General features: G+C 50.4%; 1 protein-coding gene and 1 pseudogene across 1 annotated transcript in view; one reads left to right on the top strand and one right to left on the bottom strand.

The window, feature by feature from the left end:
• Positions 1–15,478: 15,478 nt before the first annotated feature.
• LOC143680204 (small ribosomal subunit protein eS8 pseudogene) lies at positions 15,479–16,263 on the bottom strand (annotated as a pseudogene).
• A 466-nt stretch (positions 16,264–16,729) lies between these two features.
• The window catches only part of LHX4 (LIM homeobox 4), a 28,766-nt gene continuing 19,531 nt past the window's right edge, over positions 16,730–25,964 (top strand). Inside the window, exons 1-2 of the mRNA XM_077156785.1 lie at positions 16,730–16,910; positions 17,061–17,232. Of these exons, the coding sequence (XP_077012900.1) occupies positions 16,730–16,910; positions 17,061–17,232 (353 nt within the window). The remainder of the gene's footprint in view (positions 16,911–17,060; positions 17,233–25,964) is intronic.

Genomic DNA, 25,964 nt, shown 5'->3' on the forward strand with positions numbered 1-25,964 from the left:
GAAATAAACCAGGCGGCCCGATCTCGCGTGGTGTTTATTCTCAGGTCTTGGTGTGTATATGGATGTGCGCGCGCAGGGATTTTTTCCAGAGGGACTCTGTCTCTTTTTCTCCACTCTCGAGTGGAGAGTCTGTGAGGAAGGATATGTGCTGCCGACTCCGGAGCGGGTCCGGGGCGCAATGTGAGTCGCTCCCAGCGGCCTCGCGCGCTCCACAGGACACTATTGAAAGACAGAGTTCCTTTATTACGTTTTCCAAGGGTCCGTGCTTCCGCTCACGACTCCTGTAGGGGCCATAACTATATTCTTGGAGTTTATTCTAAGTAAGGACCTAGGGATGGTGCCTACGTTTGAACCAGGGCTCACGAGCGCACCCTCCTGCGCCTTGGCTCTCCACCGCTCAGTTTCTGCCCAAGGGCAGGCTGGCCAGCGCGTGCCCCCTGCCCGGCTTCCCTGGGAAGTGTTTGAAAAGGAACTAGAAGATGACAGCTTTAATCAAACCTATGTACGCTGTTCCTTGACTATATCCTACAGTTACCCTTTATCCCTTCTTTTGTCAACTGTTGGCAAACAGTTCCACCTCTGCGCGGGGCCTCCGAGAGTTTAGTGCTGACTAGGACGTGTCTGTAGAAGGCGCCGGGGGTTCACTGCCGTGGTTATTTACCCCACCCCACCCCAGGCGTAGGATGGAGTGGGTTTCCAGCCTGGGCACAGACAAACCTTGGCAAAGGTGCTCCAGGTCCTTAATCTGATTGTAGCTCTGCGCGGGGGACCGCAGTGTGTGAGTAGGTGGAGGGTGTCACTGTGTGTCGCATGTTCTTGCTTTCCCTAGGGCTGTGCACGGATAGTAGTGGGTGCAGGTAGCCCATCTGCTGGGACAGCAACGAAGGATGGTGGGCTCCTGCTCTGATGGTTTTTTTGGGGGGGATTCAGGACACATTATCTCAGACTCTCACTTTTTCTTTCTGCTACTCAGAGACAACTTTGACATCGGACGTCAGGAACTCTCTTTCCTAAAATGCCCAGAACTTGCCTCCAGAGCTCTGGTTCACCATGGCTCCGTGTCTGGGTTCAAACTGGAAAATTCAATGAGGTAGAGGAAGGGATTCTTACCCCAGGGAAGCCCTGCAAGGCAGTGCCTAGCCAGGAGGGGGTAGTCTGTCCTTCCTTTTGTCTTGCCTTGAGGCCTTGGGTTGTAGGAGGCATCGCCCCAAATTGAGGGGGCCTATATCTGTAGACTTGGGGATCCAGCTCTTTTTCTTTTGGAATGTGTGGAGGTCTCACCCTACCCCCTTGCAGCAGTACTGGCCAATGGTTATTAACCTTTTGGTCTGGGACCTAGGGATGGGTGGGGCATGAGGAGGGTGGTTGGCTTTAGGCTTGGGTGGTGAGTTTTCAAAAGACAACCGAGGAGACAACAGACAACAGAAAGGCTCTCCCACTGGAGGCTCTCCCACCCACCAAATGGAAGGTTTGGGTTACTTCTCCCCACCCCCTCCCTTTAGTTTCTTTATTACCAGATGCCACCACACATGGGCATTAGGGACCCAGGTCTAGGGATCCCCCACCCTAGGTCTGGTGCCCTCCACTCTAGGGGTGTTTCTATGGCAATAGGAGTACTCTGTTGCTTATTTTGGGGTGGGTGAGGCACATTCCCGTCTGGAAAATGTTTCCAGGTCATGTAACAATTTCTCTTTCTTCTTGGGTCTCTGTTCACTGACCCTGCCCTCTTCCTGGTCTCCTGCCTGTGTTCACTTCTGAGCAGGCTGTGATCACCTCCTTCGCCCTTTCTCCTGCTCCTCGGTGCCGAGGTCACAGGGCCGGGTGCAGGTCTTCCCTGAGCGGTCCCATCCCGCCTGCGTCCAGATCCTCTGGATGAGCTCCGGCGTCGCCAGCCAAGGGGCCTCTCCTGGACCGAGAAGCCCAGGAAGCATCGGGCGTGAAGAGGCTTGCGGTAATTTGGGGCAGAGAAGCAGAACCATCTCCCCCCATTAAATTTTCCGTGGCGTTGGCTGGCGCAATCGCGCTCCGGCCTGTGGTCAACCTTTTCGAAGAAACTCGAAACATCGGCTCCTGTTTTCTTACTCTGCGCCGCAGGAATGCTCTGAGGGTGGCATGAAGGGGGCTAGGGCCTTCTGGGGAGCTGGGCGGATGGGTTCAGATAGGACCTCCTCCTAAACCTGCCCCTCGGGTCTAGTTGGTCCAACGCTAATTTGGGGTCGTGGTTCTCTCTTTCCCTTCCCCCTCGCCTGTGTGTGTGTGTGTGTGTGTGTGTGTGTGTGTGTGTGTGTGTTTGCCTGTCTGTCTGTGTCTGTCTCTGTCTCTGTCTCTGGTTCGGACACAACCTGCCTCAATCCGGGCTGCCCCAGCCGCCTCCCTTGGGGCGCCGAGGTCCGAGCCCTGGAAGCTCTGCTCCCCAGGCCGCGTGGGCTGCTGTGGCACTGAAAGCCTCCGGAGCCGCCCGGAACCTCTGCTCCCCGACCTCAGTTATCTGGGTCCTGCTGGCCCCTCTTTCCTTCGAGGCAACTGGGAAAACTACTAGAGCTATAGGAAGGTGGAGTGTTTTATCTGCCCCTTGCTTTCGGCTTTGGTCCATTCCCCACAGAGACTGTCCTGGAACGGAGGGAAGGACCAACGGACACCGGCGGCACCCGGGTCGCTGGACTCGCCCTGTCCGCGCTGGCTCTGGTGAACGGGGAGCACGCGGTTGGCTTCTCCTGTTCCTTTTCCTTCTCGCCTAAAATGCCTGCTTCCTGCCGCTTTTGTGAACCCCGAAGCTGTAGGAAAAGGGTATTTAACTTGTGTCTGGTAGGATCTGGGTGAACGAATCCTCTCCGACGCCCCACCACCCTCTCTAACCCTCCCGGGGCCCCTGAGGGGCGCGCGGGATAAAGCTTACGGGCGCAGGTCGCATCCCGAATCCTCGCCCGCGATGTAGTTTGTAGCCCTTCCAGGCCATCTCTTAAGGGGTGGAATAAACCCAATTCCCTGGACAGGAGCTCTCTCATACTCTGGGGCAGCTGTTCACTCTTCTTCCCATCCCTGCCTTTTCTCATAATGTAGTGCGGGGATGGGGGATGGGGAGATACGAAAAAATAATAGACATGCACAGAGACTTTCTATGAGATTCCGATACAGAAGTTAAGACAGCAGCTCCGGGTACCGCACACCTCCCTCCTCTAGAGGCAAAAATATTTTCAGACGCGAGCCAACGCTTAAAAGTGGGGCAGGCTGTCCCACTCAGTCGATTGGCGCCTCGCGCGTTGGGGTCCGGATTCCAAGAGGTTCCCGGCCCAGCCATGGCCAGAACTGCGCACCACCAGGAAGATTTGGAGAAACCAGGGTGGCTGCAGCGGCGCCTCGCTCGGGGCACGCCCGAGGGGCTTGGGGGCTCTGGCCTGCACCTGTGGTCATCGGTGAAGGCACTGAGTGTGGAGGGAGGCTTGGGAAACTGCAGTCTCAGCGTGCTCAGAAATTTGGTTTAAACCGCAGACAGGTGGAGCGGGTAAGGAGCGAAGGTCGGTACTGAGCTGGGTTGCCAGTGTTCGGGAAAGGCCGAAAGCCGGGTTTGAGAAGAAAAAAAGCAGGAGCGGAGTCGAGTTTGGCTCCTCGCTTGGCTGGTGGAAAAATCAGAGCCAGGCGGTTCTGCGCGGCGCTGGGAGGCAGCAGCGCCCTCGGGTCTGGGAGTGCGACCTGCGTGACCTTGCCCTGACCTGAACAGGGTTTTTTCTCCCGCCCCGCGGGCAGCGGCTGGCCTGAGTGGCCAGGGAAAACTGGCGAAGACGAGTTCACTCCGTGCGCTTTAGTTACGCACCCGCGGGAGGCACACGGTCCTGGGGTCTGGCTCCACGCGTGCCCTGGGTCTCGCGCGCTCGCGGGTGATGCGGGCGGACTGCTCTGCGCGGCAGACGGGCTGGGCGCGCGGCGTACGGCAGGTGGGGTGGATGTCTGAACCCACGAGGCGGCTAGGGAGGGACGGCGCTTGGTCCGGCATTCCTGCGCTCCTGCGTTTTTCTCCATCCACCCTGCGCCTTACAGCCGTTCCTTTAAAGGACTTAACCTCCAGCGGGGTTCGGAGGCCCGGCTGGTTTCGGATAGGCCAAACCTGGGACACTTTTCGTGCCTCTTGGGGGGCTTTATCCGCGGGGATGGGCGCGGCGGACTGCGCACGGAGCCGGGGGCTTGGGATGGGGGTAGGGGGACAGGTTGAATCCTGTGCAAGCTATTGGAAAGAAAATCCTAAACTCCGACGCCGGCGGCCCGAGCCTTTCCATGAGGTTTTAACCCTTGGAAACGGTCTCCCATTCAAGGGGCAGCTGCTCCTGCTCGGAGCCGGGAGGCCACCGCAGCTCGGGGTGGCCTGTGTGCCTGCGGGCGTTGGAGCCTCAGCTTCCGGCTCGCTCCGCGTGCTTAGGGACCTTCGCGAGCGCTCGCATTTTGGCAAGCTCCAGAGAGAAGGGGTCAGTATCAGAACAGCTGATGATGTAAATTAAATTCAACCAGGGGAGAGTTGGTGACACTGTGCGCCCGGGAAGGCGAGATGGCGCATGCTGCGGGGTTGCAAACACCACACAGAGGACGCCGCCGCTGGCCTTGAACCACAGCGGGATTCGCTCTGCGGCGCTCAGGGGAACCTTTTCTATTTTTTTTTAATTGGCGGGGCGAACGTATGAAGAGGTCTGAAGGGTGAGGCTAATCAGGAAGGAGAGGAATTACTTAGCAAAGCCCGGCAGGATATGACCTGGAGCGGCAGGAACTTAAAGGAAGGATGGCTGGAGCTAGATGTACTTCTCTGTTGAGGGGCCAAAAACAAAGCCAGATTAAGGCAAGAATGTAGGTTGAATGCTCCTGGGATTAGCGTAAAGTGAGTCCTCAGGAGAGACCTCCAACATGACTGCAAATACCAGGGTCGATTCGAAAAAATGTCCTCCTGGGGGTGAGGTGGGGTTGGTGGGGGGCGGGGAGGAAAAAGTGGCAAAGCAATTTCTTTCCACTGAGCAGACAAAATATGGCCCACAGGGGCATTCTCCAATTTAAAAGTGACCTGATGACCCGTCTAGCCAGGTGTAGACATCCTGAGTCCTAAATATTTCCATTGTCCTAACTTCCTATTTGCCCTGGATTTTAGTGCCCTTTCACTCTGCTGCAGTCAATTAGTGATTACTTAACTCGGCTTTAGCAGACAGAACCCAGGGAGATACCAGAGGAGACAAGGGGAAGGAGGGTCGCACTTGGAAATGGTCGTGCAGGGCTGAAAAATTAACAGTGACTGATGTTTATATTGTGATTAAAGAAATCTCCTTTGAGCATCTTGTTTTCCTCGGGAATGGTAGATTTTAGTGGTTGCTCTGGCTGGGAAACTTGCTTCGTCCTCCAAATTGAACGACAGTGGATGGGGTAGGGTAGATGGCATTGGATGGAGGGACCTTGTGCCATTTCTTTCAATTATGGAAATTTATCAGGATTAGAACTGGGACCCTTTGAAATCACAGAGACCTGGAACCAGTTTAGCTGATGAGATGACGAAAGGGCTAATATTACCCACTCTGGGAAATCCATGGTTGGAGACAGATTGAAGCAGCAGTTTGCTGTGGCAGCCATGGATACATTTCCTGCATAGACTTCTGGGTTCGGAGAAGGCTGGGTGGGGAGATTTACTTTTGTTGTGATATTCTGCCTTTTCTCCCTTCCTGGAATGAATATTAACGTGGGTGTGAGTAAACAGGGTCTATGGCTTTAGTAAAATTCCTTCATAGCTGTCTTCCTCTCTCCCCCTTTCTCTTTTTCTCCCTCCCTCCCTCCTCTTCCTCCCTTTATGAAGTAGGAGGAACATAGGTTTGTGCATGAATTCACAGCACAAGGGTTTAGCTGGGGTTGTGTGTCCTGCAGGCTGCAAAGTGGTGAGCTATCCTTCTCTCACCCCCTTTCTAGAGGTCCTGAGAAGAAGGGGCAGGGGGTGAGCTCAGGCCAGAAACTATCCTGGAGGTGGGCTCTTATTATTATTTGTGATAGGAAGAAATCTGTTAAAAATAGATGCTGCCGTGAGGTTTTACCTTTTTGAGTCTTCAATTTTCTAGAAGCGCTGATAAAAATGGAGCACAGACCAACCATTCTGAGGCACTGCTGTTGGAGTTAGGTGGACAGGTTGAGTTTAATTGGCAAAATTGAAATTGATTCTCCTCTGGAAAATGTACTTTGAGTTAACTCTATTAGTGGCAGACTGGAAAACCATCTCGGGAGGCAAGTCCTAATTCCTGTTGTTATTTTGGTGGATTTTTCCTCCAGATCTCCAACTCCTCCCCCTTCCCTCTATCAGGTCCGGTTCTAGCAAAAGATGTTTTACTGTGGTACCTCACCCCTAAATGCTTTTAAAGTATAATTTGCTTTAATTATAATGTTAGGGGGTTAAGGGACTGGTTCTGGAAATAGCTTAATAGAGACAAAATTTGCAGCCAAATTAATTGAAAGTTTCATCTTGTGAGGGAGAGATTGCCAAACATATGGACTATTGCCACAGAATGAGACATTGGAAAAGTACATTGTGGTGATTTAGCAATGATTAAATGGGAAAATGAAGTGGAAAAAGAGATGTGTGCACAGCATTTTCATAGATTATCATGGGTGTGCTTAATGTAATTATCTGTTTTATTTTAAATTACTGAGAATATTCAATATCTTACCGAAGAATACTAATTCTGTGTAAATAGATAATCTAGAAGATAATCCGGAATCCACAAATACGTATTCACACTGTGTGTTTCATTTGCTACAGGGCTACTTCTATTAAAATTTAATTCCAGTTACAGCCTTAAGATGGTAACATCGAAATTTTCTCCAGTATACTTTTTTAAAAATATATTTTTATTGACAAGTCTTCACACACATACAGTCCATACATGATATGCAATCAACGGTTCACAATATCCAGGATACTTTTGAATTTGCTCTTTACTTGAACAGAATGCTATTGTTGAGTAGTCTAAGCAGAAAAAAGAATACACGGACTTTGGTAGGGAAGAATTCCCTTGGGAAAGTAGAGGAAAAGACAATTTTAGATGTGATCATTTCTGATAGAAGGGTTTTCTGACTTTTTCTGGTTTTAATCATTTGTCAAGACAGACTAGGAAAAAACTAGAAATTAGCAAGATGCAGGTGGATTGATGCACGTTTTAAGTATATATGTGGATATAATTATCATTGACAATATAGCTTACCTTAAATGTAATGCCAGTTTTTTATGAAAAATTTCCCAATATTCTGGAATATTATGGCTGGTGCAACCTCACTATGTTTAATGTTGCTGTCACTGTCATGAAGTACTGTGATGTCCAATGTGACTTTTCTCTAAGTTTTAAAAAACTGATAAAGGAATTTCATGCTTCAGCATGATTTTTATGAGATTACTTTTCCTAGATTATGAGGATCCTTTAGGAGGAATTTTAGAAAACATTTTTGTGAAATGATGTCATGGTCTTCTCAAGATACACTGATTTAGAATAAGGAAGAATCTAAAAAAGGAAACTATAAATTGTTCAATAAATGTGAACTGTCTCTAACGAGGGCGGGGGGGGGGAAGGCAAACAAAGAGCCAGGAGGGGAAATAACCACAGACACATCTTGTCATGATTTGTCATGTAAGCTGGATCCTAGGGGTCAGGTTTTCCCAGAGTGTAGACTGCAAAGAGAAATCAGTGCCTCCCAGTTATAATTATCAGGTGATTTTAAAAGGGAGCTGTGACCAGAAAATAGGATTTTATTGTCAGCAATGATGGTGGCAATTTCGAATGGGAAAGTTTTATTTCTGAACTATTGCTCCAGTAATGGGAATTTTAATTAATTTTATTTTAATCTAACTATACCTCTATTATAATTTTTGAAATTGAGTATTCCAGAATTTAGAGATGAGTTTAGGCAGGCATACCATGACTTGGTATACCCGGGGGTATTATATCCATACAATGTACAATTAATTATTGCCTGACTAAATCAGTGAGCCCCTCCCCCAGAGTATTTCCCAAGCCTGCCTTTTAGAAAACCATCTTCCTTCTCTCACTCTGACAACCTGAGGCAAATGAGCAGCAATATCTGCTATTTACGATTGTTTTTTCTCCCTTACATATGGAAAAGGAACGGCAAATTCCAATAAAAACATTTGTACAGTATTATTTCGACTATATATGTTTCTCCTTAATGCTTCCAATTGGCTTTTCTTTTCAGTAAGTAACCAGCAAAGAAACTTAACAAATAAATAAAATGAGATGTTTTTGAAAACACATTTTGGCCAAATGTTATTTAAGATGGAGCTCAAAAAGCTACTTACTCCCGTTATTCAGCTGTAAAAAGGAATGAAGTTCTGATACATTCCACAACATGGGTCAACCTTGAAAGCATGTGCTGAATTAAATAACCCAGACACAAAAAGGACAAATATTGTATGAGTCAATTTAGATGAAATATCTAGAATAAGCAGTTCACAGAGAGAGTAGATTAGAGGTTACCAGGGACCAGGTGGGAGACGGGATAAGGAGCTATTGTTTAAGGGATAGGGAGTTTCTCTTTGGGGTGATGAAAAAATTTGGTAATGGATGGTGATAGTAGTAGCACAACATCGTGAATGTAATAAATATCACTGAATTGTACACTTAATCATGGTTAAAATGGGAAATTTTGCATATGAGTATGTTACCACAATAAACATTTTCAACAATAACAACTACAACAAAAACCCCTACTTACTCCTGGAGTGATGGCACAAGGATTTGGGATGAAAGTTCCAGATAGAGAGGGGTTCGTGAATCCTGTTGAAAGCGTGGTCCTCAGTCAGCCCCAAAATCCACCCCAGAGAAAAAAGAATGTTCTACTACCAGTTTGACCCCCAACTGGGCACCCTTAGAGAAGTCCCTTATTCTGGTAACGCTTCAAATGTGGATAGTATCCATTTCACAGGATCGTTGGAAGAGTCAATGAGCTTGCAGATTTGAAAGTTCTTGTCAAAGTTCACCGCTCTCGCAATCTTAAAGTACTCCGAGAAGAGGATTAGGATTCCCATTTTACAGATGGAGCCGCCAGCGTGTTTTAGGATGGTGTGGCGGGGCTGGGAACAGGGGGCCCTGGATGCGTTTCCCACATACCCTACCCTCCTTTCCTGAAAGGAGTAAGGAAAACCATTTCTTGAGCATTAAGCCAAGTGGTTTGTGAAACACAGGAATGCTTCTCGTCCAAAAGGCAGTTAAAAACCAATGCCTTACCAAACTCCAAAGTGACACATCATAGCCTAATTGATATAAAATATTAATCTGATTCCACAGCCTAATTAAATGAAGCTATTCCTACTAGAAAAAAATAAGTTAGTCTTAAAAATATCCAAAGTAATTCATCAGCATTATGATCCCAATGGAAATATCTGAAATTCTGATTCATTTCCCCAGGAAGGTGCACTTTCTTAAAATACATGTTAAAGTCATTGTCATCATGCCAGCTGTGGGCTGGTTCTAGTTTTAGTCTCTTTAGTAGAAATGCTTTTTTCCTCTAAACTCTCTGTTTATCTTTTCTGACCAAAGAGATAAAAGCACCATTTTTCAAAGAATTAAACTCAATCAAATAAACAATGACAAAAGTCCTCTGTGAAATGTTTCATGGTGGCCCCTGGTTCTTTGAGATCAGGTTCTTGGAAATGAAGAAATGTGAGTGGGAAATAAAGATGCACAATATTTATTATGTGTCACCAGAGGGGTATGGGCAATTTGCTCTTCCACTGACCACATCAGACTTTTCCACATCCCACTGCCCAGCTTTCTAAACCTTCACAAATGGAGGAATTCAGGAATTTAAAAATGGAATCCACTTTCTGGTGAGCCCAGTAAGCCCCCCCACCCCCATTCCCACCCCCTACTCCCCCACTGCACTTCAGGACCTTTGCAGGCTGCGTAGCATGTTATGAGTTTTATAAGCTTCCTTGAAGAAGAAGTAGATTATAGCTACAAGCAAAGGGATGAATATCAAATTAGAAATAGTCACTTTTCTTTTGGGCATTTAAAATGTCTTCAGAAAAAATGCTGGAAGCCTCAAACCTTAATTTGAACTCAATCCACTTTCACCTGAATACACTGCAGCAAAAGCGAAGCAGGGTCAGGCAGGGGGGACCAGTCTCCCTGCTCTCACCATTCACACATGGTGAGGGATGGTGGTGCCAAAGCTGGTAACTTTGCCCTCATTCTGTGGAGAGAAGATTCCCCAAGATTTCTTTGTTTCAAACAGATTGTACCTTTGTACTATTGCATTATCTGTTGTTCACACCGTGGGATTATGTTGATTAGAAAGGGTTGTGCTTCTTCTAGCTGACCTAGTAGTAAGAGAGTTTTGAGTGTTTCCCAGGGGGGCAGAGGAACGAAAGAGGGAACACAGATATGGGGGGGGGGAATGAAGAATGAAATAATTTTGATACGCTTTTAATATATAGGTTCATTTTGTTGACAACTGGCCATGAGAGAATGAAAAAGGAAGAGAGCCATTGAGTTTGGTGTTTTGCATTCATAATACCTGATGCAATCACACAGCAACTGCGGGAGACTGCTGGAGTGATCCCCATTTAACAGTTAAGAAAAACAAGGCTCAAAAAGGTTAAGTTATTTGCCCAAGATCACAGATGAGGTAGAATCAGGATTTGAACCTAGGTCTGCCTAACTATGATCTATGATTTATTGTAAACAATTTGGCAGACCTAGAGATGTGAAGGTCTAAACTATAAACAGAACTAAACACTTTCAAATTCACCCCACTCTGAGCTGTCTTCAGAAGAATGTTTGTAGAAATGTTTCCATTTCCTAGTTTTCTATTTCACATCCCCCTCCACTGCCCCGGGGTTGGACAGCTCTCTCATTTAGTGATGGCTGTCTTTCCATCCACAGAGCTGGACTTCAGAAGAATTGGCTTTTTCCAGATGGCAATATTTTGGCCTGTGTATGAGGGTGTGTGTGTGTGTGTGTGTGAGTGTGTTTGTATGTACGTATCTGTGGCATATGTGTGTGTCTGGGTGTATGTATGAGTGTGTGTCTTTAGTTGTGAGTATATTTTATCTCTGTGTGTGTGTATGTGAATATGTGTCTGTGCTATGTGTGTGTCTTTGTGTATATGTGAGTGTGTGTATCTGTATATGTGTGTATCTGTGTATACTGATTCTGAGTGTGTGTCTGTGTGGATAGTGTATTTGTACGTGCACGTGCAGGTGTTCTCCCTGTGGGTCTGGGTCTGTGTCTTGAGTCCTGTCGCTCAGCAGGACACAGGGACGTGTACCCTGCCCCATACAAGCATCTCTGCAGATGCCTGGCTGTTCCTGGAGTGTTGCTGTCTTTTCACACCCGAGTTTACCCTTTGCAGAGTCCCAGCAGAGAGCATCACCTCAGAATGCTTACTTGCAGATAAAATTAAAACATTCATTTTAAATTAAATGACTCCTCATATTGGAACTGAGTTTATAGATGAAATTCCATTTCAGTGACTCGAAGGATCTGCTTAAATTCCATTTTTAAAGTGGAATTTCTTGATGTTAACTATTGCATGAAATAAGCTGAATTTACTAGGGATTTGGAAATCCAGGTTACAACTTTCTTTCTAGCTCTGTCATGTTTCACGCTCTCCAAATTGTAAAATAATAATTTACTGTAGATAAAAAATAAAGATTTATGTTGTTATTATTTGGGAAAAGCCTAGATAGTTTACATTTCACACTAATTTAACTAATTACATGGGGCCTGAAGTGTAGGATCAGAGTTTCAGGTCTCCATCCCTTCCAGGCAGGGATAGGTCTGTATTTGACAGCCACCATCACTAAATCAAGCTGTCACCTTGTTGTGGGGTGGAGGAGGTAAGGGGACAGGGGTTTCCTACTTCCCTCCGTCCCCTGGGATCCTCTGACCAGAGAATCTGAATTTGTGCCTCAAATATTTCCATGTACCCAACTCTTAGGGAGCAAAAGTGCCAGTGGCTTACTTACGTCCTTGTCGCTACAAACAGAACAGCCTTAGGACTGTTTTTCTGTGTCCTATTCCCCTCTCTCCACCGGAGCTGGTGGACATAATGTCAGGGACCCTCCAGCTCTCATACAGAGAGGCAGCAGCTTTTGGTGCAGATCCTGGTTCCCTCATTGTAGGACTTTGTGCACTTTTATCTCTCTGAGCTCAGTTTCCCCATCTGTAAAATGGGAATAATGCTTTCCCCACCAAGTTGTGTGGTAAGGTGCATTCAGGACCTGTGGGCAGTATATGATGCCTGGATTTATTATCATTATTGATATGTTGTGGATCTTTTAGGCCATTTTTACATTTATCTTTGTTTTTTAAAAATTCATTTTTTTAAAACTAAAATCTGCAGTGGTATACAGTGGAAATGGTTTTTATTTTTCAACTTGAAATGCACCCTTGGTATGTCCCTTACATTATTACCAGATCCAAGGACCCCAGCTTGGGGGTCCCCAGGTCTGTGTTTGACAATCCCTGGTTTGGGGAGCAGATTCTGACCCAGCCTAAGAAGCCTCTTCAAGCACCAGGCTGGATTGGCTTGTTTCATCTGCTTTTAGCGTTGTTCCTTAGCGCGATGTTGTCTTGGCTTACCACCTCTAAAACTCCCCTGCCTGACGTCCCCTGCATACATTAGCCCTAATGTATTCTCTCTTGAATACTCATCATATTAAGTCTCCCGGTAGATACCTTGCTCGAAATAAATTTTATGGGCATACATCCTCGACCTCATCCTCATGCATTTGTGGCTGGGAGGAGAAATATAGCTTTAGCTTTCCTCGGAGGGAAAGCCGAACAACAACAATTAGGTAGGAATCCGCGGCCCTTCTTGCCCAGGTGCAGAAGGAGGTACTTGGAGCCCCGCGCTCCCCGCGCAGGGGCCATCGACGACGAGACCCCAAGTCCGAGATCTCAAAGAGTTAATGTGCCTGCCCCGGGGGCGGCTCCGCTCGCAGTCGGTAGTTGCCGTGGAGAATCCAGCCATTTGCTCACACAAAGAAGCCCCCGGGCTCTCGGGACAGGGTGACGCGAGCTGCGGCCCCTGCGGGCAAGCTCCGCGCGGGGGTGCCCGGTGGCTCAGCTGGGCAGGCGGCGCTGGCCGGGCGGCTGCCACAGTTGGTCCTGCTGATAGATTCCTGCAGGCTCTGCACCGGGTTTGTCCTCAAACCGCTTCCCTGTCCCGGGAGGGCTGCCGGTAGGTCTCCCCTGCCCTCCCCCACCCTGCTAAATGCTGCCCGGGCAGTTTTCCTCACCCCCTCCTTCCTCAAACCTTTCTCCCCTGCGCAACCTGCAAGGGCTCTAAAGCATGCTCGCAAGACCGCACTGGGTGCCCTGCCTGAACCTCTTTATCTGAGTCCCCTCTCTCCCCTTAACCTCTCCTCCCGGGAGGGTGGCCTTGTTGTCCCACCACAGAAGCTCCTGTTGTCCACCCCTCACCCTTCAAAGTGTCCCCTCTGCTTATGCAGACCTCTCCCCCAGCTCACGGGCCACCTCCTCAGGGAACCTTCTGGACCTTGGGGTGGGGGTGGGAGCTGTGGCTGAGGAGCATCTACACCGAGGCAGACAGGCAGGGTCTGTCCCCGCGTGTGGCCCGGTTGCTGTGTGCCGCCGGCCCTCTCTGAGCCTCCACAAGAGGGTCCTGACATCTGTGCAGGGATTCTTGGAAGGGCAAAGCGAGAAAAAGCTGGTGAACTCCTCTGCAGATGCCTGACATGCAGTTTCCTCAGCAGCAACACATCCGACATGCGGTAACTGCAGTTACTCTTTTCTCCTTGACTAGTAATAAATAATAGTGAACACTTATTGAGCGCCTACTGTATTTAGGGCCCTGTCCTGAGAATTTCATGTGTTATCAATTAATCTTCGCAATAGTTGTGTGAGGCACTGCTGTCATCATCATGCCCCCTGAGGCAGAGTGAGGCTCAGAAGTAATTTGTCCCAGGTTACAGAACACAGCAGGATCCAAACCCAAGCAGTTTGGCTCCAGAGTCCATTGTCTTAACCCTATGTCCTACTTATCCCCTCTTATTAGATGGAAATTCCGTAGCGACCATGTGCTTAGCACTTTGCTAGACACATCAGAACTTGTTGGTTGAACAATTTATTTCCCAAGGAGGAAAACTTTTTACAAAGAAAAAATAATCTCATATGAACTGGGACAACTAGCCCATTAGTCAATAGCTGAGTGTGACTCCTGACAGTTTTCATGGGACATTTACGTCTGAGAAAGGGATCAAAAGGCATCAAGTGGGTCTCACTTTCAAGTAAATGCTGGTGACAGCTCAGGTCGTGAAAAGAGCAGGCTGGGCTGGGTTTAACTGCAGGGTCCGGGGGGCACTTGCATGTACAAGGCTGGTGATGGTGTTTGGTGAATGTCCCAATAGCCTGTCAAAAGTTTGGGGTGCACATGTCCTAACACTTGAAAAAGCTCTCTCTCTAGATATATTTAGATGTGTTTAATTTTTTTCCAGTGATTTCAGACTCATTCATTTATGTTAACACTTTCATATAATGTTACAACCATAAACATGATATGACCAATGTGAGATGATTGGAGAAACATGCATGATTCAAGAGAGGGTTGGTTTCAACCCTCGTGTTGACATTTGGGGGTAACAGGAGAAACTAGTGAGGGACTGTTTCAGGGTGCACTTATTAGAGAGGATTTAATCAATTACTTACTCAGCGATAAACATCTGTGGAATGAGTCCCATGTGCCAGGCACCATGGTGGGCAATGAGGATACAAAGCTGAGAAAGAAACACTGTCCTGTCCTTCCTGGATCCCATCATCTAATGGAAAAGGTGGATGTGGAGACAAGCAGTTAGCAAATGTGTGCTTTATAATAGAGGCGAGAAAGCCCTGGGGTTGTCAGCTTCATGATGTGCTATATTGGGAAGGTAGTATAGCATGCAAAATGCTTTTACCTCTATGGTTTGCTTTTTTAAAAAAAAAAAAATATATTTGTTAACGTCCTTTTTGGAAAAAAGTCCAGGGAAAAGTAGCTAGAGATGCTGACACTGCTTTTCCTCTAACCATGGGAGCCTGGCTATTTTGTAGATTTTGTAACAAATTCACTGACTCAAATTACCATCAAAATTTCAAAACTTGGTAAAGACGTGATGGCAGAGAAACAGGCCTTGGATAGATATTCACTCAGGACAGGGACAGAGTTAGCAGTGGTTAGGGTTCAGTTGCAGAGAACAGAATCTACTTTCACTATTTAAGTGGAAAGTGAACAACTACCGGGTATTAGTTGGCTTTCAACTCAGTGGAACCAGCTCCGGGCTGAAATTCCAGGAATACCTACCAGCTTCTGTGGTTGCCTTAGCCACAATTGTGAAAATCATCAGATCAAGACATTACCACACAGATTCTCACATTCCCTGCCCAGATCCTCATGAGCCCAGTGGGAGCCTGCTCTTTGGCTATCCCCACATTTCACTCAATTCGGAATTCAGGTTTCTCCTAAGTGCATCTGATTGGCAGACTCTACATTCTGAACTCTAGCTGCAAGGGAGTCCGGAAAAGTGTTTTCAAGCTTTCCGGTCTGTAAGAGAGGAAGGTGCATTAGGAAGAGATGTTGATTGAGCCAATCCGTGGTATCTGCCACAATTCATCGAAATACTGAGACTCCATTTTCTGTACCTCACCATGCTCCAGTCTATTTCTTTTTTTTTCTTTTTTTAGAATAATAAACACCTTTATTTCATGAGTTAACAAGGGAGGGGTGAGGCTGTGTTTCTGTACCTTGATTCTCCTTGGATAGAACTCCAGCTCCCTGTCCTCTAGCATTTACTGGCTCAGCCATGCTGGCCTGGTCTCAAAACAAGAAGCTTGCCCTGCTGGAACAGCTCGTCCAGAAGATTGCTGAGCCTCATGTTCTTTTTCCTTTCATCATATTTCTTCTGGATATTCTTTGGTCACTTTTTGTTGGAAATCTCTTTCTCCTTAGGAGTCAGCTTGGCCCCCTTCTTGTGGCTCAGGAGTGGCGCACAGTGGGACTCACACCACTCTTGGTTTGGTGTGCACCGAGCCCAGTGAAGTTCTTCTCTGGGGTCCTGATGCAGCCCAGCTCATTATTGGACGCATTGGAGACAATGTCAGGCATCCTTATTTTACAAATAGAATACTCAGAGCCCCAGGAGAAGTTCTCCATGTCCAATCTCAGGGCACAGTCCCTCTTGTTGCCTCCTGGTACATGTACTGTGTGTGCAATGGGGGCCAAGGTTAAGGGCAGCAGCCGGGCACCTTAGCTTCTACTTTCCTCCACTTCTTGTGGTAGGGCTTTGTCTTGCCCACCAGTTGTCCCAGGAGATGCCCCATTACACAGCACTGGCTGCAAAGAGCCAGTCTGTTTCTTTTTAAGAAGCTCTTTCATGACTCAAGGGCCTTTCCACAGATTCCTCCCTTTCCTACAACAAATCCCCCCACATCTTCTTCTCCTTCAGGTGGCAGCTCAGATGTCACCTATGCAAGCATGCCAAACATTAACAGACTGGCTTAAAACACTCATGAATAAAATAATTAAAAAAATATTTTCTCTCTATTCCCATGAGTATCCTCAAGACTGAATCTCAGCGACTGCCTGCCCCCCAAATCACTGGGTTTATGAGCAGTTTGATCTCTCAGTTCATGCCTAGGCAGGGTTCAGTTTGGTGGCTGCTTATTTTAGCACAGGTTTCATCTAATGGTGAAAGTGTTATGGAAACAGATGAATGTTGTTGGGATTTCCTGGCCTCCTGGCCGTGGAGTTGCAACTGGCAAATATGGGATTAGCTGGCGCTGCTAGCTTTGTCGTGCCCTCGTGCAAATTAGAAACAGGCAACCACACCCTGGGCCAAAGCCACCCCAAGCCAGTGTGCACAGCCTGGCCAGCATATCAAGAGTTGGATTTCAGTATGCAACTGCCTTCTCAACCAGGTGCCTTTGTGCAGTGTACAACCTGGACAACTGTGTCTATTTCCACCACAGCCAGAATAGCCTGGTCTGGTTGGTAAGGCTGTATGGAAGCCTCATACTGCCTCTCTTTCTCTCTTCTCCCCACAGAGATCCCCCAGTGCGCTGGCTGCAACCAGCATATCCTGGACAAATTCATCCTGAAGGTCCTGGACAGACACTGGCACAGCTCCTGCCTCAAGTGTGCAGACTGCCAGATGCAGCTGGCCGACAGGTGCTTCTCCAGGGCCGGGAGCGTCTACTGCAAGGAGGACTTCTTCAAGTAAGTCAGAACTGTGGGCGCCACCTGCCTCTCCCTGCAAGGTCTGGCTCTGCATCTGTCCTGTGTGGTGAGGAGGACACTGCCTGCTGCGGGGAAGGCTTGCAATGAGCTGCACGGGGGAGGAGGGATGGCCCCCCATCGAGGGCCCCTTCTGATTGCCTGCCCCATCACTTCCTGAGGCCCAGCGTCTCTGCCCCACTCGAGTTCTACCAGGGGCCGGGTGGGAAGCCTGGGAGGGCACAAGCGCGGAATTCACCACAATTCACCTGGGTGGCTGACAGGATCTCTGCAAATCCTAAAAGGAATTCCACTTTCTGTCTTGATCAGATGATGCCTCAGGGCTGGTGGCTGTATCATCCCAGCTTGCAGAGCGTGCTTCTTAGTTTTATGCCCTGCATCTAGAGGAGTCACCATGACTGGGTTTCCAGAGTCTGCTTCAAAGACCTTATGGGCTTGGAATGCCACCATTAGATGGAATGCATACCTGGAGTTACTCTTAGTAGGAGGCAAGCCAGGATCCGACAGTGCCGTCAGTTTAAATGGAAACATGCCTCTAAGAGCCATTTTAGCGTGATGGTGAAGAGCCCAGCCCTGGCCTGGGGTTTGAAACCACTTATTGGCTGTGTGTTCTTAAGCAAGTTAACAACTTCTCTGTGCCTCAGTTTATCTGTAAAATGGGGTTGATAATAAGAGCACCTACCTCATAGGGTTGTTATTAGCTTTAAATGATTCAATACAGGTAAAGTTCTTAGAGCAGTGCCTGACACCTGAATGTTAGTTACTAAAACGTCCTGGATTTTTCATTTTAGGGCTGCATCCATGGAGGGGGGGGGGGGGATCCTGTTGGAGTTTCAGAGTCAGAGGAGACCTCCCAGAATCTGAGACCCGAGGCACTTTGGCTGGCCAGCTGGAGCAGCGGCAAGGCAAAGGGCAGGAGTCGTCAGCCACTAAGCCCTGAGGGAGCCCCGGGTCACCCCAGGAGTGCTGGGGTGGGGTGAGGCCCCCCACCCCCCGCCCAGGCCCATCAGGGTTTTGTTCAGCACAAATGAGCAAGCCCCGGGGAAGTGCTGCATTCTTTCTCTAAATAAAATAAGCCCAGCCTGAGGAAGTGTGTCCTGGAGACTGGGAGGAGCAATGGCGAGTTCCGGACACAGACGTGATTTCTCCCAAATCTTCCCAAAGGAAAGATAAGTGAAACCTGTGACGACTGAATTTTTGAGGACTCTCAAATTTCTCCAGTCCAATATGAGTTGAAAAGCGTGTTAAAGCTGGTCTCGGTCACCAGGGCGGGGGCTTCCCTGGCTGACGCTCAGCGACCTGCTTCCCTGACTGCCGCCGCGGCGCTTCCGCTCACTCGTGCGCGCGCTCCTTGCGTCGCTGTGCGCGCGCGTCTGCGTGTGCGTGCGCTGCGTGGGGGCGGGGCGGTCGCTAACCCAGGCACACCCACAAAGCTTTGATGACTTGAATTGAGGGACCAGCCGTCGAAATCTTCCTGTGAGCCTCGTCCGTGTACTGCTGCCCCGTGCCCATCTTCCTCTTGCGTCCCTCACCCCTGACTCTCACCTCCTTCCCCTTACTCTAGTTTTTACGCAGTTCCGTGCTCTCCACCCACACCCTTTCTCAGGGGCTGTAAGGGTTTGCCTCCCCCTGCGTCTGGCAGGCCTGTCCCCTCAGAGGCCAAGCCCCACAGCAGCGACTCCAGAGGCCGGGAGGGGGTGAATTTCAGTGTGTGTGTGTGCGCGCGCGCGCGCGGGCATGCGTGTGGCCATGTGCACACAGGAGCATGGATGTGTGTGTGAGGAGGGACGGGTGAGAGGGCCTGGCCTCTCGGGTTGGGTGACTGCCCCTGCTTCTCCGGTCAGGACCCCGCCCTCCAGCGTCTGTTCCCCCCCCGCCCCCACCCCGCTTTGGAGAGCCTTGTGTAGGGATGGGCACAAGGCCATATCATCTTATTGCCCATCCGGGGACAGGGCAGGTGTTGGGGTGCCCCTGGCTCAGACTGCAGGGCCCACGAGGATTCTAGCCGGTCCAGCCTGGCAGGGGTGGGCAGCCCAGGGGGTGCAGACCAAGCTCTATCAGGGCCACTAACCAGTGCTCGTGCGCCGGAGAAGCCCCTCTGACCCCTCCAGCACCCACCCAGGGCCCTGTTTTCCAACCTTGACTGACTGGCTCTGGCTTTGGGAAAGGGGGAGGTGGTGAGGGAGGCAGTAGCATCAGATGTAAGATTGGATTGAGAGAATTAGTGATAACGAGAAAGGGTGCCCCTAGACCCAGGAGGCAACTAGAGTGGGGCTGGGGAGGGGTGACACAGGGAGGGGAAGCTCAAGATTGCCAATAACAGTACAACTCCAGGACCTCCTGGTGCTGCAGCCCTTGTTTCTCATTTGCAACATTATGGACTCCCACTCAGCAGTAACCTCCTGAGGGGTCCTCACTGCCTCCCCCTCCCTAGCCCACACACCTGCCCTACAGATGAGCCCGTTCCCACTACCTTCTACAGAAGCAGGGAAGATGCGTTAGCACCGTGCCAGCCGTCCTTCCCTTCCCAGTGCCCTATACCCCACCTAACAGGGTGCAGCCTTTCCCCAGGTAAGCTTTGCATTTCCCCAGTTCCACACCCCGGCCAGCCTGTTCCCTCTTTGGGGAAATGGCATGCCCTCCATTTCCACCCTTCAAGGTGTCCCATCAGAGCCAAGCTCCTCAGTAGGTGGGGACCCCCCTTCTCTCTCTCAGTGGCCCAGCACAAGCTGCTTTGTTTTGCATTCTCATGCACCTGTTTTACCTTCCTTGTTGGTCTGAGGATAGGGCCTTATATTATTCAGTTTCTGTCCTTTGTAAACAACTCTCCCGAGTCTTGACCATACGCTGACGCTGGGTTCTTCCTCACAGCAAGAAGTAAATTACTGAGTAAAGTCATGGTGAGCTCTGGCGACCAGCTTCTTCTGTATTTCTCACCGTCCTGTGAATTAGGGAGACCCTGTGCAGGCCCGTTATTTAGCCACAATGATTCCCCTTGTTCCACGGGACTTCTCTGTTTCATAGAATGGTCCCAGAGTTGAATCCTTTTGTAAAGCAAGGGAGTTGGCCACCCCTTGAATACTGAGACCAGGCCATTAACTAGTCCACAGGAGATGGAAGTGCTGTGTGGAAAGATTTAAAGCTGGCCAAAGGAGGGTCAATCAGAACTGAAGATAGGGTGACTCTGCAGTCCTGAGCTAGCCAGGATAAGGACAGCTGAATTTAGAGGCAGTGAGGCCCCACCCAGCTCTCCAGGACTGTGGCTGCAGGGAGGGCGCAGCTGCAGGCCCCATCCTAGGTGAGGTGCAGGGAGAGAGCAATGTACTTGGGACTGTGGAGCAGCTAGCACCTCCCATCGCCAGGGGTCTTGGGACTCCCTGCCCTCTTGGAGTTCAGGCTATACCTGGCCGTGAGTATCTGCATTAAATGTCACCTGCTCTCGGATGGCACAGTGGGGCACACATGCAGTGTGTAAGCAGAGACATGAAGTGAGGCAGGAGGAGCTGGGGAGCACTGGGACCCTAGATACCCCCTTGTCCTCATACTAGGCTGCAGAAGTGACATCTGTGGCAGCCTGCTAGAGAGATGACAGGCACTCTGCACCTGAATTCACCCACCAGACCTGGGATTTGTATGATGCCTGGTCACAGCCAGGGAGAAGCCTGTGTCCTATTTTGGTACCTGTGCACCTGAATTCACCCACCAGACCTGGGATTTGTACGATGCCTGGTCACAGCCAGGGAGAAGCCTGTGTCCTATTTTGGTACCTGCCCCATAGCTCTTTTCAGAGGCCAGCGGCAGGATTCACTGACCTCGCTGATCTCTGCGACAATGTGGTTGTAAGTTCCAGGATCAATATTTTAATCTCTTTGCTTGTTTCAAGCTCTGCTTTGCATAGCTCCTTTACATCCTTCACATATGTGCGGTTTGGGGAATCAAGAATGTAGTATGAAGCATGCTTCCTGAAGTTGTGTGAACCTCAGAAGTGGAGGAGGGATGAGGGAAAACTGGAGGTCTGCCTTCAGCGGATGAGGTGTGGTAATACTAATGCCTGGCAGCAGAGGGCGATGTTGGTGTGCACATAGATGAAGAAAGAAGTATTATTAGGAGGTTGTACCCAGTGGTTGTTGCATTTTTTTCCAGTGGGGCTGTTGAAGTTTGTCTTGCTTAGTAATATTGGTTAATTCTTTTTTTTTTTTTCACATTGCAAAAGCTATATTATTATACAATCATCTACAAGAAACATGGCTACTGGAACACAGCTCTACATTTTCAGGACTTCCCTTCAACCTCTCCAATATACCTTAACTAAAAAGGTGATATCTATATAATGTGTAAGAAAAACCTCCAAGATAACCTCTCAACTCTTTTTGAAATCTGTCAGCCACTGACACTTTATTTAGTTTCATTTCTCTCTTCCCTCTTTTGGTCGAAAGGGTTTTCTCAATCCCTTGATGCTGAGTCCCAGCTCATTCTAGGATTTCTGCCCCATGTTGCCAGGAAGGTCCACACCCCTGGGAGTCATTTCCCACGTAATACTGGTTAATTCTTGCTGTTGTTTGCTGTTCTTGCTTCTTGGGCTTTTGACTCCCCTTTCTCCAAAGGAAATAGGTTCTGAGGTTTGAGAGGAGAGGCACCGATTTGACTGAGGCAGTGTAGCTGGGCTTTGCCCTTGTCTGGGTCTGGTGGGGGCTCCAGCACCTGGAGGGCCCATGAGCAGAGGACATTCTGAGGCCTGGTACAACTGGAATCGCAAGCAGTGAGGCTAGCACCACCTTGTGTTGCATTTGCCAAGCAGGACCTTTTCCAGACCAGCGTCTCACAGGCCATAGGTCTCATGTCTCCTTCAGAGGGCCTAAGGCCTGGGGATGAGCAGGGCTCTGGTCTCTCTCCTCACCACTGACTCAGGCCTGGGAGGAGCCCCGGCTGCTCCCTTCCTCTGAAGCAGTGTGAAGACAGGGCAGGCTCTCTGCTCCAGGAACGGGGTTCACATGCCAGCTGTGAGTGGCTGTGGGGTTTGGATGCCACGCAAACTTAGGCAAGTTCCTTAACATCTCTCAGTTTCACTTTCCTCTTCAGGAGAAAATGGGAATGCTTATAGTGCCTGCTTTAAAAGAGGCTTGGGACACAAGGGGCATTTCACAAAAGGGGGCTCTTTTATGAGCTGAGTGGTTTGGTGACGTCCAACAGAGCTCAAATGCCCATCCTATCGCTTTTTAGCAGTTTGTCAGTGGACGAGTTCCTAGGCCTTTCTAAACCTCCTTCCCTTAGGAGGAATTCATACTCACCCGCAGAGCTGTTGTGAAATGTGAGGGAGAGAGTGTGAAAACCTTGTCCAGGCAGGGCCAGGAGCTTTGTCAGCATTTCCGGGCCTGCCCTAGCTTCCCCATGCCCCCCATGTGCCAGCTTGGAAACTGCCCCCTTGAGATGGCTTCTGTGCAGACAGAGGTGGGGGTGACCCAGCAGGGCAAGGACGGGCACATGGCAGCGTGCCGGGGCAGTGAGCCACGGGATAAACATTCCATGTTGACTTACTTGAAGATTTGAGAAGCAAACCAGTGATTATTGTATTAAACATGGCTATAGAATCGAAGAGAAGACAACATTCATACAAACATTTACGATAAAGCACAAACCTTTAAGGACACTTCAGGCTTGCGGGGGGGGGGGGGGCGGTTCTAATTGTGCCCCCAGCCTTCAGGGGTGCATACTCACATTTCCCTTTCAGAAGCGGCTGGAGGGGGACAGCCTGAGGCATTCTGAGGGCGACCCCTCTGCAGGGGCTCCTTGCTTCTCTGGGGTGTCGCACCTGACCTGAGGCCCTCACCCTGCGGGGAGGCTGGAGATGGACACTGCCAGGAGGTCCACCCTAGGACAGGGTTGGGGGGGGGCCTTCCTCACTGGGAAGCTGTGCCGGGCTGGACCGGACATTCCAGGGGCACCCCAGGGGTCCCCTCCCCAGCCAGTGGATCTCCAGGCCAGAAGGGTGGCTGTCAGCCAAGGGAAGGTAAGCAGCGTCCTTGGGAGCCCGGGAGCGGCTCTGATTTGTCCCCACAGCCCACAACAGGGCGTTGCAGCTCCGGCTGACACTGCCTTTGGCTGGGCCGCAGGGTGGTTCACCGGCCCTGGACAGGTGGTGACCTTGGGCCAGTCTCTCTGGTGACCAGGGTCTCCATACCCACCCCCCTCTGCCCCGGGCAGCGTGCAGACACTCACAGGGCATCGGGTAAGGTGGGGCAAGGCTCGCCGCGTGGTGGACTTGAGGGCGGGGGTGGCCATGGTGCGTTTGCATTCAGTGCACAGCACCCGGCCTAGGTCCCTCCATGAGCAGAATGGAAACGTCTATTTTTCCTTAGTTAATAGGAGGACTGTATAAGCTGCAGGAAGGAGAGTGCTTGGTGATCATGGTGACTCGTTTTGATAAGGATGGTGGATTTCTGTAAGGAGGGGTAGGTCCCGGAGCCGTGGGGATGCGGGTGGACAGGCCACGTTTGCACGTGGGCGGGTGGTGGTGGGTGGGTGGCTGGGCGCAGCTGGGGCCGCTCCGGGTGGGGCGTGCTGTCCCCGTGTCCCGAGCTCTGGCTCCTGCAGCCCCTCCCTCATCACACGCAGTGGCAGGAGGGCCCTGTCCTGGGCCCCAGGAAGAGGCCCCTTCAGTTCTGGGGTTCCTTGAGGGCCTAATCTGGGGCCGGCTTCTTGCTGGGCTCCCGGTTATTTCCAATAACTGCACATCTGCTAAGACACACACACACACACACAGACACACACACACACACACATTGCTCTGGCAAAACCTGCTTCAGGAACGCATGGGGAGAGGGTCTTTTTGACATGTGACTTTCCATAATTTCTGACTAGTTTATAGTCTCATTCCCTCGCTAAGCAAATTAAACCTTTTAAGGTGAGGATCGGCCGGTGCAGACAGGGGCAGCGGGTGGGCGTCTGGGAGCTTCAGAGCTGCCGGCCGTGGGGCCCGCCGAGTTCCCGCGAGTCTGTCATCAAGGACTTAGCCGAGCGCTTCCCCGGGGCCACTGGCATCCCTGGACCCTCATCTCAGGGACTTCTCTAGCTCAGAGTGGTGGTGGTGCCTGGTTTGGAACCAAGTAGTTGCAGATCAGCCTGGGAGTGGACCAGCTTCTGGGCGGCGCCAGCGGGTCCCCACCCCCACCCCAGGCGAGGTGGGATCTGAGGGAGGCGGGAGCAGACACCCTGGGCACCCGCCAGGCAAAACACAGCGTGGCAGCCGAGCGCTGGCTTTCCTTCCCCGCTGCGAACACCGAGTCGGAGGATTCCACCCGGAACACGCCTTCTCCTTGCGTGCCCGCCGCCTCTCCGGGCTCAGGCCCCTGCCACGCCGGCAGCATTTCCGCCTGGCTGCCACGCCCCTCCTCCGGTCTCCGCCGGCGCCTCCTCCTGCCAGGCCTTTCTCTGCCACCGGCCCCTCTGTTCCCTGAAACCTCCTAGCCCCGCATGGAAGGGCCCTTCAGCTGGCGCAGCCCCACTCCCTGCTGCTTCTCTTCCTGAGCCCCAGGCCGGGTCAGCCGTGCTCAGCCACTTTGTGCCCTGGGCCCTTTCCGCGTCCCCACCCTGAGGGGGAAGCCACTGACTGAGGTTGGTGGCGTGTTGGGGCCATGGGCGAGAATAGCAGGTGGGACAGAGGTGTGGGGGGGGGCGTTGGGGGGACCTCTGTCCTGACTCTCCGTCCCCCTGCCTGTCACAGTCCTGCCACCCACTTTTGGAAAAGGAGGCCTCAGGTGTCGGAGGGGCTTTGGGACTCAGGGAAGCAAATCCACAAGCACCCTCCGATGCCCCAGCAGCTAAGGGTGCAAATTACACAGGCTCTCTCAGAGAGGGGCACCCCACAGCGACCTCGGGGGAGGGGGGTCCCCAGGTGGGACTTCTGCACAGGGGAATCTGGGAACAGCTGAGACAACACCTACGCAGGGAGAATTAGCCTGAGTGAGGAGGGCAGCTTAGGTGCCTGGGGAGGGGGGTTGACATTGGGCTAGTCCTGACTCCCCCAGGCCTGTCCCCACCTGTGAAACGGGAATAATAACCCCTTCGACAAGAGCTGTGTGCATTTCAATGAGGCGGCACACGTGGAATGGCAGGGGCACACTACACACTTGATTCGTTTACAAAAATGCAGGGGAGCAACCCGCGTGCTGGTTGACAGGTGAACGGATGAATGAAACGTGCACGTGCACTGCGCAGTGGGATGCTATTCAGCCATAAAGAGGAATGGAGTTCTAATACCTGCCACAACATGGCCGAACCTTGAGGACACAAACAAACAAATATTGTGTAACTTTACTTACATGAACTACCTGGAATAAGCTAATTCTTAGAGACAGAAAGCAGGCTGCAGGTTACCAGGAGTGGGTTTGGGGTGGGGAGCTCAGTGGGTTCAGAGTTTCTGTTTGGGGTGATAAAAAAGTTTTGGTACTGGCTGGTGGTGTTGGGAGCACAGTATGGTGGATGTAATTAATACCATTGAATTGTACACATGAAAGTGTGCTTAAAATGGGAAATTCTGTGTTGCTATATGTAACCACAATTTAAATTAAAAAATTTTTAATAAAAAAAGACACAGGGTGGTGGGCGGGAGGGGCTAGACTCAGCTGAGTCCCGCATGCCCCATTGCCTCTTGGGAAGCAAACCTGCCCCCAGCAGGGCAGAAGGGGCGGTGCGGCCCAGGGAAAAGGACAGTTGGG

Source organism: Tamandua tetradactyla, chromosome 4 (genome assembly GCF_023851605.1).
Source record: "Tamandua tetradactyla isolate mTamTet1 chromosome 4, mTamTet1.pri, whole genome shotgun sequence".
Classification (NCBI taxonomy): domain Eukaryota; kingdom Metazoa; phylum Chordata; class Mammalia; order Pilosa; family Myrmecophagidae; genus Tamandua; species Tamandua tetradactyla.